This window comes from Equus asinus, chromosome 2 (genome assembly GCF_041296235.1).
Source record: "Equus asinus isolate D_3611 breed Donkey chromosome 2, EquAss-T2T_v2, whole genome shotgun sequence".
NCBI classification, from domain to species: domain Eukaryota; kingdom Metazoa; phylum Chordata; class Mammalia; order Perissodactyla; family Equidae; genus Equus; species Equus asinus.
In genome coordinates, this window is record NC_091791.1 from 170,355,187 (window position 1) to 170,373,790 (window position 18,604).

General features: G+C 47.1%; 2 protein-coding genes across 2 annotated transcripts; both read right to left on the reverse strand.

The window, feature by feature from the left end:
* Nucleotides 1-3,258: 3,258 nt before the first annotated feature.
* LOC106837658 (cathepsin G-like) lies at nt 3,259-7,615 on the reverse strand. The gene is made up of 3 exons (XM_070504170.1): nt 7,245-7,615; nt 5,737-5,872; nt 3,259-4,881 (listed from the first exon to the last, which is right to left on the reverse strand). The coding sequence occupies exons 1-3, from the start codon at nt 7,355-7,357 to the stop codon at nt 4,654-4,656; spliced, it is 477 nt and encodes a 158-aa protein (XP_070360271.1). The 5' UTR covers nt 7,358-7,615; the 3' UTR covers nt 3,259-4,653.
* Nucleotides 7,616-15,008: 7,393 nt separating this feature from the next.
* Nucleotides 15,009-18,382, reverse strand: LOC139044542 (granzyme H-like). Its single transcript, XM_070504169.1, has 5 exons — nt 18,093-18,382; nt 16,813-16,957; nt 16,146-16,281; nt 15,680-15,940; nt 15,009-15,274 (listed from the first exon to the last, which is right to left on the reverse strand). Exons 1-5 carry the CDS (start codon nt 18,145-18,147, stop codon nt 15,128-15,130), a joined length of 744 nt encoding a protein of 247 aa, XP_070360270.1. The 5' UTR covers nt 18,148-18,382; the 3' UTR covers nt 15,009-15,127.
* Nucleotides 18,383-18,604: the final 222 nt, after the last annotated feature.

Sequence of the window (18,604 nt, forward strand, 5' to 3'; positions counted from 1 at the left end):
CCCAACTTCTCATGAATGTGTTCAGGTTGGACAGAGAGGCCTGGATCTCCACACTCTGGGATATTTTGGAAGAGAAAGAGAGAGACGAGAAGGACAATTCTTTATCTGAATGGGGTATTGATGTTGTCAGGGACAACTGAGGGTGCTTGAAGCCTCGTAAAGGCTTCCGTTCTTGTTTCCAAGGAAAGAACAGCCCCAGTGAAGAGTGACTGTCTCCATCTGGGCTCTGCTTCTCTGCTCTTTCTACAAAACCCACTGTCCCGAGAAGTAGGAATATAAGCGGCATTACCTCCAGAAACAACATCCCTAGTCCTGATCCTCACTGTAGCTGCTCAGTAGGGTGGAGGGTGAGATCTTCCGCCACAAGCCTGATCTCCTTCACGACTGACAGGTTAGCTTGGCATGAGGTGTGAGAAAGCTCAACTTGAGGCTGAGTCTAGGAGGTCCTGGTCTTAGGCTCTGAGGAGAATTCTAGGTACCAGAGGACAGTTCTGGTTACCAGACCTGTACAGTTTGTGGAGGTGGACATGGTGGGGAAAGGAGCTCATTGTCAGGACTGCTACACACTGAGTTGGGGCTCCTGGCTTCTGTTGGCAGCATGGTGGCCACATAGCATGGCCTGGCTGCTTCCTTAGTTCTCAGGTTCTTCCTAATGTGATGAGTTGCTCAGCTCTAGTCTGTATCAAGCATGCTTCAGATATGTCTTAGGTGGAAAGCTTGGGTCCAGAAGACCTGGAAAAGACTTTCTTTTGCCTATGTTGGTTACTTCTTTGTCCCTGAGCGTCTCAGACGCTTGTGTCCTGCTCCTTTCCAGGATGAGGCTAGTCCATAAGACCTGAATCTTTTGAGCTGATCAGGCAGAATACCCTAGTATCTTTCTCTTCCGTCTTGAGTCAGACACATCCGAAATACCCATACAAGTTTGTTTGATGCAGGAGTGAATAATACACAAATTTACTTTGGTTTGACTGTGTGTGGGAGATGTCCACATCTGAAGTCCTGCCAGGCTTTATCTTCCTAAGGCATTTAGCTCTCAGAATAATGAGGGCAGATACAAAGTAGGGACCTCAGAGTGAGATGGGGAAACGGGGAAGAGAGGCCTGGGCGGGAGCCAGTCTCCACTAGAGCTTTGGGCACAAAGGTGAGACAACATTCTATGGATCTGTAGGTTCTGGGTGTCTACCCTGGTACAACTGAGTGGCTCAGCAGTAGTGGGACAAGGTGAAGGTGACACCTAGGACATTATTAGTAAGCTCTTCTGTTTTTGATCCAGACAGCAGCTCTTGAGATACAGAACCACACTTAGCTTTGGAGAATGGAAAGTTATATCCCCCATTTTCAGTTTTCCCTCCACCAGAATCATGTGCCATCCTAATGCTTGATCAGAGTCCTGGTTACAAGTGAGCAGGCCATGAAAGGTAGAGGTCCACTATTGCCCTTTGGAGAAGATTTCATTTCTGTTCTTTCAGTGAATTGTTTCCAACAATAGTGCTGGGGTTCAACAAATTCCCGGGTTGGACTGGAGACAAGGATGGGTCACGGAGATAGCCTGTCTGGGGCTCTCTGCAACAACTGAAGGTGTTGTGAGAACAACATTCTAAGGCAGTTGCTGAGTCAGCCTGACAACTTTTACCATTAGTGAATGCTGTGTTGTGAGAAGGAATGAATAGGGCTGTGGGGGACTCTGGCCTGAGTCAGAAGTGATGTTCCCTACCCTGGTTGAATTCTGGGTGGTCAAAGAGCCTGAATATCACCCCACAATGCCTTACATGTGTGATTAGCATCAGCCTACTTCCTAAAATATCATCACTTGACCCAATCCTTTCCCTTTTAGTCTTTTGCTGTTTGAAGCCTGAACCCTTTTTCCATATTCATGCAGAAGTGCCCTTGCGGTCTGCCCCGTGGTCTAATGTTTAAGTTCACAGGCTCCTCTTTTGCTGCCCGGGGTTCACCAGTTTGTATCTTGGGCGTAGAACTACACACTGCTCATCAAGCCACACTGTGGTAGCATCCCACGTAGAAGGACTAGAAGGACCTACAGCTAGGCTAAACAACTATGTACTGGGACTATGGGGAGGCAAAACAGAAAGAGGAAGATTGGCCACAGATGTCAGCTCAGGGCCAATGTTCCTCACCAAAAAGCATACTTTAAAAAAAGAAAACAATGCCTACTGCTGGTCTCACCTGAAAGACACTAGCCAAGAGCCCAGTCATCCATTAACTTCTTGGTAGTTTCAGACAAAGGCAGAATCTTGGGTGTGCATGTGCAGCATGGAGATTGGGTGTTAAGGAGAGTGGGAGGAAGGTAAGGAGAGGCCAGAAGGGGAGACTTAGAGGAGGGTTGAGGACGAATGCCCTTGAGTTCAGTCTGCGCTCCCTGAAGACCACTTTAGCTCTGGGTGAGGTTACTAGGCATGAGCTTGTCATGATTTTACCAGCTCCCAGTCACTCATTAGGTCCTTAAATGCACAGAGTCTGCACCTGGAGAGAGAAAGTGGGAGGAATTATGTCCTTTTGCACTAGAGTTCATTGTGCAAAACACTTTCTTGCTGCAGCTCTGCTGCCAAGGTTTCCTTAATAGAGAAGAGTGCAGAGCAGTGGAAGGTGGTGGGCCTGGCTGCCAGGGTGGTCAGGAAGGAATTGTCTCCTGGAGGAGAGTGCTGTGAGGGGTGGAAATATTTTCAGCAGGGCAGCTGGAGGCAGAGAACTGCCTGGGAAGTGCTGACAGGCACAGAAAGACATGGGAGTGGGACATGTCTGCCCTGGGTGTTTCCTGGGGACTGAGTCCTGAGACTGGGCTGTGCGCTGGGCTCTAAGTAATTGACTCAGTGAAGAAGGGCTGAATGGGGGACTCTTCCACTGCTTTCTCCTCCCCCTCCCCACTATCAAGTATTCTTTCCATTTTCCAATGCAAACAGTTAATAATCAGACTGTTATTCTCCCAGGCATGCTAGTAAAGGAGAGTTCTTATGGGCAGATGGTAGCAAATATGGAGAGTGACTGAGTATTGTCAAAGATGTATTCTTGATTAAAATTTTGTTGATAAATGGCTTACACTGAATATAATGACTTTTTGATAAGAAAACCCCATAAAGTAATGTTAACATTTACCATAGCATTCCTGTGTATAGTCTCTTTGATTTTACAAAATATATCCTCTGTAATTATTGCATTTAAGATCATGGAAATTGCAAAAGTTCAGATGGTATATATCACACTGCAATGAGTAAAAGCTTCATTTTTTTCAATTGTTTTATTGAGGACATAATGGTTTATAACATTGTGTAATTTCAGGTGTGCATTATTATTTATCAGTTTCTGTATACACTGCAAGAGTAATTTACATTTTCCTGGAGGTAGACAAATCTGTCAGCTCATTCTGTATAGTTACCTTCAGAAAGTATTTTAAGCACGATTTTAAATTAAGTGACTTCAGTCATCTTTTCTTTGAACATGGGCCAATCTTTAGAGTAAAACTCATGTTATTTTAGGGGCCAGGCTGGTGGCATAGCGGCTAAGTTCACATGTTATGCTCGGCAGCACATTGTTCACCAGTTGAGATCCCAGGTGCGGATCTACGCATGACTAGTCAAGCCACGCTGTCATAGGCATCCCACAGATAAACTAGAGGAAGATGGGGCACAGATGTTAGCTCAGGGCCAGTCTTCATTGGCAAAAAAGAGGAGGATTGGTGGCAGATGTTAGCTCAGGCCTATCTCCCTCAAAAAAAAACCAACAAAAGAAAACTCATGTTATTCCAGTCAACATTTTGTGTGGAATTTTGTATATCTTCAGAGTATCAAAAGAATAAGTGGACCCTGCTCACATTGAAAATGAGAACATTGGTCCATAGTACAGTGGGGATTGGTGTGGTGAAGTGTTTAGGGGAAGGACTCTGGCTGTGATGGACCCATGGGTTGCTTCCATCTCTTGGACATTGTGAATAGTACTGCTGTGAACATAGGTGTTTTTTAGGCTTTTTCAGCAAGCAAATTTTTCTTTTCTTCTAATTCTTGTATGGTTTAATTTTTTGCCTTTAGACGCCTAATCCATTTGAGGGTTATTTTACATTATGTTATGAGGAACGGACCCAGTTTGCTCTTTTTCCTCAAATCACTACCTATATATATATGCATATAACGTGCATATAACCAATGCACGTCCTTTCTATTGCAAATTTTAAAGTATCTCTATTACATGTAATACTTCATACAGTGCAAATGCTATGGTTGTTAATACTATAGCTGTTGTTTAGGGAATAATGACAAGAAAGAGTCTGTGCATGTTCAGTAGGATGCAACCATCATTGGCTGGTTGATCCCTGTTGGTTGAGTCCTCAGGGGATTTGGAAGGTGCATTGTTCTTTAATATCTACTAGAGGGTCTCTGGTAGGGCGGGGAGGAGAGAGCCTTGCCCTGGGAGAGAGATGTCCTTCCATCCCTCCCCAAAGACAGAGGCAACGCATACTTTGGAGAAGGGAAGAAGTTCATCCTGATCTCCAAGACATTGAGAGACATTCGTTTGTCCTGAGGAAGAGACCCTATTTTCCTGGATTTGCTCAGACTCAGACGTGTCATGCATTTGTTGTGTACTGAATGATGTTGACTGAGCAAATGAGAAATCAGCTATTTCTGCCTTAGACGTGGTCATTTATTAAGGCTCTAGCAACCCCTCTGGAGCTGTCCTCTGCCACAAAGAAGAGTGGGTCACAGGTGGTGTCTCAGTCTGACCCCGCTGTTTGAAGCGTCTCATTGTTCTCCACATCCAGAGCAGGAAGCTGGAAACACTGGTGAAGACTGCTGGAGGAGTCTGCATTCTATTTCCATAGGAGATGAGGCCCTGGGCCTCATGGTGACACACCAGGGGGCCTGTGGTATCCCTCTGTGGGAGATGAGAGGAAGGGACATGAAGTATGGCCTACCAACTCCTGCTATCCTAAGGCACGGGCCTCAGAGAAGATAGGGACTGGTGACCTCCTTCAATGCAAGATGTATTTGAGGTGTGAGGTTGTTGAGATGGAGAAGACAAGCTTCTGGATCTTTCCATCACTGACCTCCGTTCTGACTGTGGTTATTGTCTGTGGCTCACCCCAAGTCAGGGTACCTTCTCCTGCTAGAGAACAAGGCCGCACATGTGTAGGTTGTGTGTCCGGTGCTCCTCCAATCCCCCAGAGACCAGATTGATAGGGAAAAGCCCCGTGTCACTCAGGTCTGGGCCCCAGACTGAGACTGCGGGGATGTAGTCAGTTCCGACTGGTCAGTACCGCCCAGGCCCATCTGCTTTAGGCAGTGTTGGCAGATGCCCTGGGCCTTACCAGGAAGGTGGACTTCCTCTTCCTCAGGTATCTCACACTGATCTACATGGGGTGGGTGTAGAAATTGAAGTGATCACTGCACTCCCGATCCCTCTGCACTCTCAGCCAACATCCTGGACTATGTCTGCTCTAGCGTACAGGCCAACCAGGCCCCATCGCACCACAATGCATTTGGCCCCAGGACTAGGCCTGGCCTGGGTCCAAGGCAGAGCACTCAAGACCCCCTTCAGTCTGGCTCTATTCTCCAGCTGGCAGGAAGAGTGCAGGCCCTCAGGGACTCCTGGGCAGAGCTCAACCCTTGCCTCCACCACTACCAGGACACTGTGGCTGCTTTCTCCTCCATGGTCCCAAGACAGGGTGGAGTCCCCATGATGGGAGAAAGCCAGCTGGTCTGGGGAGCCAGAGGGTCGAGTAGGTGGTACCTGCAGTAATATGAGGTCATTCAGATTGTTCTGCTGATCATATCCAGGGTGGCGGATCACTCTGAGCACGGATATGCGCTGCTGGGTGCTTTCCAGCCTCCCCATGTTGTGGGCCCCCAGGATGACATTTCTATGACTGCAAAGGAAAGGTGGCTTAGATGTAGGTGTGAGCCATAGGGGCTGGGTCCCCCAGCTCTGCAGGGCAGGAGGACAGCCCAGGGTGATGTGATTGTAGCTGAAGGAATTGATGAGACAGGAGGGTTGTGGGGCTGAGCTGTCTGTGCCCTCTGCTTCTCTAAAACCCTGAGCTGGGGATGGTGGCGGACAGTGGGACCTCGAGTTTTACTTCCTGTAGAATAAATTGATAAGTAGCTTAAATTCATATTTTCAGCCCCAATGTGTGCCTTGCATTTCCCCTGTTGCTCTTTTTGATTATGTCCTTCTTTTTTCCTCATTTACATTGGCCCATTCTCTAGCCCCAGACCTCCCTGGTGTCCTTGTCACCCCTTCATTGTTAGGACCCTGCTTTCAGATGACCTCTCTCTTGAACTCTTTTTGGCCTGTGTGATTGGTCACCCAGGAAGCTCCTTAGTGCCTCATGTTCTTGAGCAGAGAGCTGCCATCTGCACAAAGTCTTCTCGCACCAGGAATCCTGCAAGTGGCCAGACCCACTGGAGTCTGGGTCTGAAGATATGCCATGTAGGGATAGGAATGGGGCCTGGCCTCTTGGACTGAGAAGGTCTCCCCTGAAAGGAAGGATTCAGTACTTATCTCTGTTCTCTCAGAACCCTCGATGTGGGGAACAGTGTGGTGCTCCACAAAGACTAGAAGATGGGAGGCAGGAGACACGATGCAGAGGACAGCAGAGCTTGGGCCTGCAAGGGTCTTCTCCACACAGTGGGTGGGCACTCCAGGGTTCTTCAGGAAACACTGCTGACTCCCCATCCCAGACTCAGCTCCCTCCCACCTCCCCCAAAGGAGGAAAAGAACCCTTGGTCCAGGCATGGCCAGCTTCAGCCTGCCCTGTTGAGGAGAGATGCTCTGCTGTTGGATGGGAGCCCACTGGAGTGGCGTCTTCCTGAAGTACATGGTGCTTTCTTCCTCGGGGAGCTTCCCGGATCCCACTGAGTCCAGCTCAGGGTCAGCTCATGACCGGTATGGAACTGGCTTTAAAATTCTCGATGTGAGCTGATGGGACTGTTATTGCTGTCTCCTTGTCTCCCAGGCTCTGACACATAGATGTCAAAGTGAATTTAGAGAGCACATTTATATAGTACATTCTAGGTGCCAGGGTCAATTCCAAGAGTTTTATGCACACCAACTAATTTAACTCTTATAGGAACTCTATGAGGTAGGCATGCAATGATTCCTATTTTAGGGTGAGGATCCCGAGGAACTGTGAATTCAAATAACTTACCCCATGATGCAGAGGTAGGCAGTGCCTAGGCAGGCTGGATCCAGGGTATACGAGAGGGATAAGATCTCTGAGGTTAGGGATGGTCACTCACCTGCCCCAGAGCTGGGGGCTTGAGAAAGGCCATGAGGAGCAGGAGGGGGTGCATCTTCCTAGGAAGGCTGCCCAGTGAGTTGCTGCTGGTGCTTCTTCCTGCCAGTCTTTCATCCTCCAAGACAGGAAGGAAGCCTGGGGCTGGGAGTCAGAATTCAGTCTCCTTCACCTGCTGGTGTGATAGGTTTCATCTCCCAGCTGCCCAGGAGGCTTGCCCCCTAACTGCCAGTGATCTGGGGAAGAGAGTCATCCCAGACAACACTGCCATCCCCCCTCCTACTGCTGACTCATTGCTGGCCGCTCAAACGGGAACCCAGGGTTACGGAGGGGTGCTTGGAGCTTGTGTCTCAGAATGCTAAACCCATGAAATTCAATAATTTCCCAACAACATGTGAAAGCTGGTGGCTGCCCATTTCCTTTGTTTCCTGTTTCTCTGGGATTAGAGCTCAGTCATTTGGAATTTTACTTTCTCTGAATAATATACATTTCCTGGATTCCTTATTCGTTTATACTTAGTAATGCATGGAGAAAGGTGAAAGAAACACAGTCGTGGTGTTGGTGGGATGTGGTGAGGACACCAGGAATAAGCTGAAGGAGATGAAGGAGCAATGGGGAAGCCTGCCCGCCTTCCCTCTGAACCCTGGCCACCCTGCTGAGACCCTGGGTGCTCCCACTTCATATTTATTTGTTTATTCATTCCTTTTTATTTTATTGAGGTCACATTTGTTTATAAGATTATGTAAATTTCAGGAGAACATCATTAGATTTCAGCTTCTGTATAGACTGCATTGTATTCACCATTAAAAGTCTAGTTTTCATCTGTCACCATACATATGTGCCCCTTTACCCCTTTTCACCTCAGCCCATCTGCTTACCCTCTGGCGACCACCAATCTGTTCTTGGTATCTATGTGTTTGTTTTTTATCTTCCACATATGAGTGAAATCACGTTGTTTTTGTTTTTCTCTGTCTGAGTTATTTCACTTTGTAGAATACCCTCGAGGTCCACACACGTTATTGCAAATGGCAAGATGTCATTGCTTTGGAGGCTGAGCTGTATCCCACGGTATATATACACCATGTCTTCTTTATCCATTCCTCCATGATGGGCACGTAGGTTGCTTCCACGTCTTGTTTATTGTGAATAATGCTGCAAAGAACATAGGGGTCCACATCTCTTTGAATTGACATTTTTATGTGCTTTGCAATAATACCCAGAAGTGGAATAGCTGGATCATATGATATTTCTATTTTTAAGTTTTGAGGAATCTCCATACCGTTTTCCATAGAGGCTGCACCAGTTTGCCTTCCCACCAACAGTGTATTAGGGTGTCCTTTAATCCCTATCCTCTCCAACACTTGCTGTTTTCTGTCATTTCGATGATAACCATTCTGAAGTGTGTGAGGTGAGATGTAATTGTACCTTTGATTTGCATTTCCCTAATTACTAGTGATGTTGAAGACTTTTTCATGGCCTGATGGCCATGTGTGTATCTTCTTTGGAAAACTGTCTGTTCATATCCTCTGCACATTTTTTGACTGAGTTGTTCATTGTTTTGTTGTTGAGTTGCATGAGTTCTTTATGTATTTTGGAAATTAATCCCCATGGCATGTATTATTTGCAAATATCTTCTCACAGTTGCTAGGTTATCCTTTTGTTTAGTCGATGGCTTCCTTTGCCAAGCAGAAGCTTTTTAGTTTGGTGTAGTCTCATTTGTTTATTTTTTCTTTTGTTGCCCTTGTCTGAGGAGACATGCTATTCAAAAAGATACTGCTAAGACCCAGGTCAAAGAGAGTACTGCCTATGTTTTCTTCTAGGGGGTTTATGGTTTCAGGTCTCCCATTCTAGTCTTTAATCTATTTTGAGTTAATTTGTGTATGTGGTAAAGGTAATCATCTACTTTCATTCTTTTGCCTGTGGCTGTTCCATTTTCCCAGCAGTGTTTAGTGAAGAGACTTTCATTTCTCTGTTGTATGTTCTTGGCTCCTTTGTCAAAAATTAGCTGTCCTCCCATTTCTTTCAATGAGTTGTCCATGGAGAGTGGAATGTATGAGAGTAGATAGGGATACTTATGTTTTTTAAATGTTTTTATTTCTAGTTTACTAAAACATTGTAATATTAGATCGAATATGAGTGTGAAATGTTTCAAAACATCCATAGTTGGTTGCATCTACTTTGGACTGTTTTATTACATTTCCGTCAGTTACAACATTTTTCTTCTCTGAGATGTTGGGGCATTAAAGTCTTCTGCATCCCACCTCCTCCCTGGGCCCCCTAGGCCACCAACAATGCAAGTCTTCTGTGAAGGGTTATGCTGGGTCACTTCTCCTTCATCCCTCATATGCTGCTGTGGTCAGAAACCAATCTTGTCGCTCTTGGCTTTGGAGGAGAGCAGTGTACTACCGAGCCATTCCAGACATCCTCAGGGCTGCCTTAATGTCACTCTCAGAAGGAAGTTTTGGAAGCTCTTTGAGAAGGTTCTACTGATGAGCCTGTGATGTTTCATGGAGTGTCAGTGCTTGGAGAAGGCTGTGCCCGCGCCATTGTCTTCCCCCGACATGTGTCTGCTGGAAGTGAGAAACTCTCTTTCCAAGAAGTGACCTGTGCTGTTGCCCTTGTAGAAAAAGTAGGGGACACAGGACATTCAGTGACATCAGCATACAGTCTTCCCCTCAGAGAAATTAGTGGGAAAGAGCGAACTAGACTCTGGATGTGGCAGAGATTTGAAAACGTTGCAAGACCCTCAGTGTTTCCTGGCAGAAAAGCTCACTTCTGAGACTGAGCAGCTGATCCTAGGGCCCTGAGTAAATATAGGAAGAGGTGGAGGTGGACATAGTCCCTGAAACCCTCTTCCACAAATGCTCAGACAATCCAAATATTCAAGATAGGAGAGTGGTGATACACATTGTGATACATTCATGGGGTTGAATGCTGTACAGCTGTTCAAAAGCACCATGTTTTAGAGACTGCTTAGTGGCATGGAGCAGTTTGTATCATCTAACATCAGGTGGAAAAGTAGACTGTAGAACGGTGTACTCAATTTGATACTAATTCTGTTAAAGAAAAAGATAAGAACTAGAACAACCATTTTATGTGACTCTTATTTTCACTGTTATGTTATCTAGTTTTTTTCTATAATTGAAATGTATTAGTTTTATAGGCAGAAAAAAATTCAGCTCTCATGATCGCTATAAGCAGCAAACACTATTAGGCATCACAGTTGAGATGAGCTAGCAGTTTAATAAAACAATTTCCTTTTCTTCCAGGGGACACAGGTCAGCCACACTGTGCAGCCTCACTTGAGGTCGGGTGTGGCTGTGTGACTGTCGCCACAAATGGGATGTGAGTGGAAGTGCTGTGGGCACCTTCCAGACCAGGCCCCTAACACAGTCCTGTGCTGACCGTGTAGACTCCTCCCCTTCCAGGGTTTGATGCAGGTGAACACGGGGAACACGGATGCCACCTTCAGGGGACTGAGTCTAGTCCCTTTATCATGGGTTGACCATGTAATGATTGTCCAAAATGGGACACTTGAGAGAAAGAAGGGGCACCACGCACCAGGAAACTCATTTTGGACTGTGTGTGAGCAAGAAATAGACTTCTGTTGTGTTAGTCACTGAAATGCTCAAGTTTATCAGTTAGAATAATTAAAGTTATCTTAACTAGCACATGGGCCATCTTCCTGAAGCCTACCTTTTTCTGAATTGTAATATTGATACAAATAAAATTATTTTAATCAGTATACAGTTTAAAATATAGAATAAATTAAACAACAGAAAGAAGAAAAATGTCATCCTTGATCTCACCACCCAACTGACCACTGTTAACAGAAGTTTTTCCACGTAGATTTTTTCTATGTGTATTTTTACTTCAGTTTGATCACAATATGTTTAGTTTTTCAACCTGTCGCTTAAATGATTCAGCATAAATATTTCCCTCATTTTATTAAAAATCTATCGCTGAAAATCATTTAATGATATCATGGATATTTAATTGATAGGCTTTTAAGTTATCTAAATAATGCAGAAAAATTCTGAAAATGAATATGTTGGACTAAAAAAACCTACAAGGAAAATATAAGTATAAACAAAGATACGATTGTAGTATATACGGATCTCTAACTTATTTGGCTTAAACATACCTGGTGAACATTCTTCTCTGCAAAAAAACGTAATTCAGTCTCAAAACTTTCAAGGTCCCATAGTGTTCACTGCTATGAAACTTTTCAAAAGCTCATACCCAAATTGGTGCTGAACGTTGGCATTGTTTCGAAGGTTTGACTTTTGTAACAAATCTGTAAGGAATAACCTTGTCCACTTCTCTCATTGTGCTTGAAGGCCAGGTGAAAGACTCCTTTGTTCCGTTTATTCTTATGAACCTTTGTGCACAAGGTCCGAAAATGCCATTTTCTCAATGTCCATACTGAATGTAGGCATCATTATTTTTGTAAATCCCTCCTGATTAGCCAAACAAAAATTTATTAACATTTTAATTAGCATTGATTAATAAGTGAGCTTCTTCTTTTTTCCAAATGTTGATTAGTTCTTTTATAACTTACCTATTTATGTTCTTAGCCTAGTTATCTACAGCAGTGGATACTGTAGATGGTAAGGGCTGAGGAATCCATAATGAGCAGGTGCCATATTGTACCATTTTCCTATTTTGGAGATTAATACTGATTCCAGTTTTGGATTTATTATTAAATAATGGTGTGATGAACATATTTATTGATAACACATGCACACACACTCCTGTACTTTAGACCTTGTGTAAGAATAAGTCCTAGAAGAAAAATGACTAGATCAAAAGGAGAAATAGATATAAACTGACTTAGAATCCATTTTAAGGAAACAGGTACCATCAAGAACATCCCAGTCTTCCTGATACTACAGGCATCAGAAGGTCATCATTTTCCTTCCTAACGTGCGTCATACAATGTTAAGTGCTCTTATCAGGTGAGAGGGGGAATTGACCCACCAGGCATTGTCCTTCAAGGCCACACACCCAAGTCCCTGGTGGCGAGTATCCCTGGCTACTCTCTTGCTGGCTCTGGCTTACACCCTGGGGCTCCATGGAGGTCCTCATGGCTGACGTTCTGGGGTCCATTTCTTTCTTGTGACGGCTTCTCCCAAGAGTGTTCTTTTTATCACTGTGAGCCGAAGTTGTCCCCTGGCTCCTGCCCCTTCTACTATTCACTGGCTCATCTCCGCACGTGCATTCAGCTCTTCCTTCGTGCCTCTGCTGGTGCTTCTGCCGGTGCTGTGGGTCCCACAGAATGCTTGGTGGATGGACATGGGGACTGTCTTGAAGGAAAAATAAGCTTTCTTTTGCTTTTCATCTTAGTTTTCAATGTGCTGGATTTTACTTTTCATATCTGTGTGATTTTTTTTGTTATTCTTCTCCATGATGGTTCTTGTCTTTTTGGTGTTGGTCCCAACTGACTCAGTGTTTGTCCAGCTATCATGAATTTGTTTCATTCTGTCACATGCAATTTATCGGTGGTGCTGTTTGCAGGATACGGAATCTTAAAATAAGGTCATCTGGGTCATACTTGGTGACAAAAATAATCAATGACTAATCTTTAGATAAGAGAGATAGAGTGATGTTTATCAAGCCGTTGCTGAAGACTAGCCCGAAAGTGCTGTCTCCATCAGGGAGGAAAACTCGCCTGAGAAGTGTGGTCACAGCATGGCTATGGACCATTTCACAACCAAGAACATACATGAAGCAGCATGGGAATGCAATTTTTTTCCAAGTCACAAGGATATGTTTTTCTGTAGTTTAGCATATACATTAATAGGTCAACTTGACCTTCGTGCTCCGAGAAGAAGAGATTATCTTCAAAGAACTGCTGGTATTGGAGTCAGAGAAAGAGAGACATTCATCCCTGTCTTTAAAGACTGCATTCTTAGGTCCAGCCAGTGGGTGCAGTGGTTAAGTTCGCACATTATGCATCAGGAGCGCAGTTTGGATGCCAAGTGTGGACCTACGCACTGCTTATCAAGCCATGCTGTGGCAGGCGTCTCACATATAAACCAGAGGAAGATGGGCATGAATGTTAGCTCAGGGCCAATCTTCCTCAGCAAAAAGAGCAGGATTGGCACCGGATGTTAGCTCAGGGCTAATATTCCTCAATAAATAAATAAATAAATAAAATAAAGAATGCATTCTTTGCTTTGGGAAGATGTTTGAAGCAGATGTACAGTGTCTGGTGGGTCATAAGTCAGGCTGCTCTAGGGAAAGCAAGTTTTAGGTTGAATCACTGTTAAACGAGAACAGTTTGTCCACTTACCTCAAGATGTGAAAGCTTCTTGTTATTCTTATTATTTTCACCACAGTGAAGGATCTTGACTTGAAATGTGGCATTTTGTGCATTTGTGCCCTGGGCTCATGCCTTCTACATGTCAATAAATAAAAACAAGGCTGCCCAGGTGGCTCTTTCCTCTCTCCCTCCATCCTGTCTGGTCATGGGATCCCCTGAGCACAGATTGGGAACCTCAGGACCTGTGGGTCTCGAAGTCTCTTCCAATTTCACACTGCCCTTCTTGAATCAAACAAGATCACTCATATGAAACTCTAATGTGCAATACAGATAAAATACAGAGAATTTCATTATTTTCAAGGCAAGAGCTTTTGTGGAATCCAAATACCGATCCATCTGTAAAACTGACCTGCCTGGGGGAAGGGGAGGAGCCAGGGGAATTTAGAGGAAATTCCCCTCCATGTAAGTTTCCCAGTATCAGGGACAAAGCCTGTTATGTGTCTGGCACAAAGAGAGAGATCAGCAATTGACTTATTGATGGACAGCCAAGTGGTACTTTCTGGCCCAACAGCCCTGGAGCCCTCAGGCACACTGAGCTGCTATACCCCAGGTTGCCAGCAGGGGGAGACAGGCCAGGCTGAAAGGGGCTGAGGCTGCTGAGAGACTCCAAAGGACATTGTGGATATGGCCCTGGGAATGCTAGGCTGGATGGAAGACCTGAACTGTCTCTGCTCAGGTGGGAAGTGGGTACTGGGTCCTCTGATAGGCATCAGGTGGGCCAGCAGCTCAGGCATGACAGGGACAAGCCATAGAGGAGAATTCACATTGGAGTTTGGGAACTTGGTTAGGGAGATGAGAGAGAAGCTGGCTCAAAACAGCGTGGGCTAGAAGGGAAGGAAGCTGGTGGTCAGGGCAGGCAGAAGAAAAACAGACGCTGGTGTGGGACAGTCAGCCAGGGAGGAAGGTTGAGCGAGCTCAGTTCTGGGCCCAGGGTAGGGCAGGAAATGGGACCCGAGTGAGGCTGGAGGCCATCATGGCAGCATCTGAGCGTCAGAAGCTGCAGGTGGTCCTGGCTGTGGGAGAGGCTGCCCCACTGGAGACAGAAGCCCTGGAAACAGGAAACTCAGTGCCCACGGCCTGGCCCCCTGGCCTCCTGTCTCCCTGGAGTTATTCTCCTTCCACTGCCCTGCTCCTCTCTCTGCCAAATTGTCAGGGTGTCGGTGATGGTGGTTGGGTTAGAGAAGGTAAGAACTTTCTAAAGCCCAGGGAGGAACATACTTTGGGGAAGAAGTTTGTGCTATTATAATGGGCAGCCTTCAGACTCAGCCCTTGCACAGGGCTCAGCACCACAGAGCTGTGACTCAGAAAGGATACAGCATGGGGTTTAGGGGGAAGGAGAGCTGGAGGAGGAAGGAGGAATGACAGCCACAACTGACAGCAGAGGGCTGCCTGGAGCATGCTGCTGCGTGTTGAAAGTGGTTCAGTGAGTCAGTGAGACTTCAGTCACACTCGCTAGAGATCCATTTATTATGGCTCCTCAGTCCCACTGCCTGCCCCATGGGATTCCTGCCTCTGCCCCAGAAAAGGTGGTCAGGCACACAGGAAGGTCAGCATCACAGCTGCTATGAGCAGCGCTTCATTGTTGACTTTATCCAGGGCAGAAAGTGTGAGACCTTCATGAAGACACCTGGAGGGGTCCCGTTGTTTTGTCCATAGGAGAAAATACCCTGGATCAGCTTGTTACACATGAGGGGTCCTCCGGAGTCCCCCTGGGGGCAGAGAGAGGAAGGACTGAGTTGGCCTCCCTGTTGTCCTGCCCTACCCTCCAGCCCAGGGGTCAGTGGTCTGTGGGAGAGCAGGACCAGGGCAGCCTTGTCAACTCCCTCATCCCGGACTCCAGCCTGGCTCTGACTTTTCTTTGCAGCTCCACCCAGGCCAAGACTTTCTCTTCAATCCTCAGGGAAATTTGGGTGAGAACCCTGCTGTGGGGTGACTGATCCTTCCTCACCCTGCAGCCATGATCTGCTGTGGGGAAAAAAACTAAAGACTGCATTCATGGACCCAGGCTGCCCAAGCTCTCAGGCTGAGGCAAGAAGATATGGCCACTCCCATCCCCCAGAGCTCCCCATTTCCTCTCTCCCCGGGTCTGTCTCGGTGGATGCCGGAAACCTTACCTTGAAGCTGTTCTTCTTCTTCTTTGGGTCCCCTACACAAATCTGGGTGGACTGGTTGTAATGGTTGGGGAAGTGGAAGTAACAATCATCATCCTTCTGCACAGTCAGCTCCACATCCTGCAGTGTGTCGGACACTCTGTCTACTGGGGAGACTTTCCCCCAGCCGGCCACACTGCACACCTGTCTAGGCTTCACCTGGGCCTTGCCCCTGCGCAGGCTGAGGGGCCGCACAGCTGAAGTCAGCTTGGCCCTTCTCTCCAGCTGATGGGAAGAGGCAAGATAGTCCAGCTCAGTTTCTGGCCTCCTGGGCCTGGACACCACAATGGGGCTGCACTGACTTCCCCCTCCCCTGAGCCACTGGGACTAGGCAGGTGACCGGGATGGGAAGGAGGGGAGGGACAGGTCCCAGTGGGAGGGGAAGCAATCTTGACCCAGGACAGCAAGAGCAGCGGGGAGGTTCCCTTACCTTTAGTAACATGATGTCGTTGGCGAAGTTCTTAGAATTATAGTTTGGGTGGCGTATGGCTTGTCTCACAGTGATGACTTGCTGGGTCTTCTCCTGCTTCCGGATGTTGTGGGCCCCAAGAGTGACATTCATTAATCTGCATAGAAAGTAGAGTGAGGTGGTGGGGTGCATGGAATCAAAAGAGATCGATTCCTGGAGCCATGAAGGGCGGGTGACGTGGGGCAGGGCAGGGCTGCAGCCAGTGGAAATCGAAACAGGAGGAGGACTGGGCACTGAGTGACTGTGTCCCCTGTGCTTCTCAATGACGTTGAGGGTAGGTCACCTGGATGCTTTCTCTAGCCCTCAAGTCATATTGTGAAAATTCTCTGAATTCGCATTTTGACCCTGATGCATGGTTTCATCCTCCCCATCTGCTTTATTTGGCCAGTGTGGTGTCTCTCCTCAACAGGACCACTTGCTCTTACCTCAGACCCTCTGACCCCAAAGCTTACCCGTCCTGTTTCTCACTTTCCATCACCCAGTCATGCTGTCAGATGGCTCCTCTCATAGGATCTCACGGCCTTGAGTTAACAGGAGTCAGGGGAGCTCCCCTGGGCTGCGGGCCCTGGGCAGAGGACAGGGCTCCCTATAGGGGTCTCAGGAGGTGTCAGTTGTCTGTGGCCCTCACCTTCCCTGGCAGTGAGCAGCCGTCAGAACAAAGTCCTCTCGCACGAGGACACCGCCACACCTCCTTTTGTTCTCAAGCAGAAACTGAACAAATGCCATGTAGGGGCGGGAGTGGGGCTTGGCCTCATGTCCTCCGATGATGTCCTCTGAAAGAAAAGACTGGAAGATGGGCTTTCTGGGAGCGGCTGTGGTCAGGAGGGAAGGTTCTGGAAGGTGATGATTGAGGGTAGTGTCTACAGTGCCGTGCGGACACCGGGGAGAGTCCTCCCAGGTTCTCCTAGTAGGAGAATAACCTTTTCTGAATGTCAAGCCTCAGAACCTCTTGTGAGAAAAGGGAGGACAGTATCTGTTGTCCCTGAACTACTTCAGACCATACATGGAGGAGATCAGAGCTGTCTTCACAATGGAGGAGCCCAGAGGATCGTGGACAGGCCTCTGCTATGCCTTCTGTCTTAGTGCGTCTCCCAAGCCTGCTGAGCCTCTGCTAATGTGTCAACTGGTACCCTATCTAATAATCTATCCGTGAGCTTATGGCATTGGATTTTCTACAACCCTAATGTCCGAGGGTCTAACCCATCCTAGGATCTCAGTAGACATTTTCTGCCTGCATGAATGAACATCCTTCACTTAGCTTTAGGCTGAAGTTTGGTGGAAATCGTGCTGGTGGAATTGAAGGCCATTGGCCTGGAGAGGGGACACTGTGTGGAGCAGCCAAAGGCCTGAGATGGCAGGGGGAGGTGGGGCTGAAAATGTACTGCCCAGGACCACGTCAGAGCCACGCCAACGGGGCGCCCTGCATGCAGTGATCCAGCCCCTTCAGAGATCAGCTGCTCCCTGGGCTTCTCTCCTCGGCGGGGGTGAGTGGGTGAAGTTACCAGGAAATGAAACCGAATCTTAAGCTGGGTCCAGGACAACTCTCATTACTGCAACCGATTTTTCTGACCTGCCCTTTCTTGGTTGGAGTGAGGGATTTTAATTACTTGTCATTTGTAGCTTCCCGTCATCTGCCAAATGCCTTTCTGTGAACAATCCATTTCCCAGGTGATAAGAGAGAGGCTCACATACTAAACCTTCTAGTGAACACCCTTCCTTCCTGCCATCCTTTCTGAGTGTCTATGCAGCATCAGACTTGTTAGTGTAGGTTTGGGATGGAGGCTGAGGTCTAGAAGGTTCTTCGACTCAAACTGAGGAAAATCCCTGACTGTGCTGGGCAGAAGGGTGAGGAGTCCAGAGGGTTTTGTGAGATGGGCTGGGGTTTCTGGAATGGGGATGGTCACTCACCTGTCCCAGCCTCAGGAGGCAGAAGAAACGCTAACAAAAGCAGGAGTGGCCGCATCTTTCCCGAAGGTCTGCCAGGGTCACAGCTGCCGGTGTTACTTCTTTTCAGACACACAGTCCCCAAGGTGAAGGCAGGAGTGGTGGCTCAAGACCTCGCAGACCTCCTAGACCTTTGCTCCTCTGATTTTCTTCTGTCATCTGCAATGTGGTTTGTCAAAGTTCTCTGGATTGGCTTAGGTGACAGTAGCACTGTCACCAACCACACTTGCACTCCCAGTGCTGAGTCACAGTGTGAAAGCAAGAAGAAAGAACAAGAAAGTGAAGCCTGTGCTGCAGCCAGCAGAGGAGCTGGACTCCAGAAGCCCCTCACTGACTGAATCTAGAATGTCTCCATTTCTCAGCTCTTGGCTCTTTTTCCATCCTGATGAAGTTATGAATAACTATTTAGGAAGCTAGGTCCAAGGAGATGAGTGAGATGTCTCCTGCCCTTGAGAAGATGGTGGTCGCCTTGAGTA

Bases quoted from the DNA above. Each gene is read 5' to 3' on its own strand.
- LOC106837658 (XM_070504170.1), bottom strand. From the start codon at position 7,357: ATGAAAGACTGGCAGGAAGAAGCACCAGCAGCAACTCACTGGGCAGCC. The intron at 5,873-7,244 runs GTGAGTGACCAT...TTTCCTTTGCAG, and splicing joins AGCCCCCAGCTCTGGGGCAG to TCATAGAAATGTCATCCTGG. The intron at 4,882-5,736 runs GTACCACCTACT...CATCTCCCACAG, and splicing joins ATGACCTCATATTACTGCAG to AGGGATACCACAGGCCCCCT.
- LOC139044542 (XM_070504169.1), bottom strand. From the start codon at position 18,147: ATGCGGCCACTCCTGCTTTTGTTAGCGTTTCTTCTGCCTCCTGAGGCT. The intron at 16,958-18,092 runs GTGAGTGACCAT...CTTTTCTTTCAG, and splicing joins GCCTCCTGAGGCTGGGACAG to AGGACATCATCGGAGGACAT. The intron at 15,275-15,679 runs GTAAGGTTTCCG...CTCTGCCCCCAG, and splicing joins AGAAGAAGAACAGCTTCAAG to GGGGACTCCGGAGGACCCCT.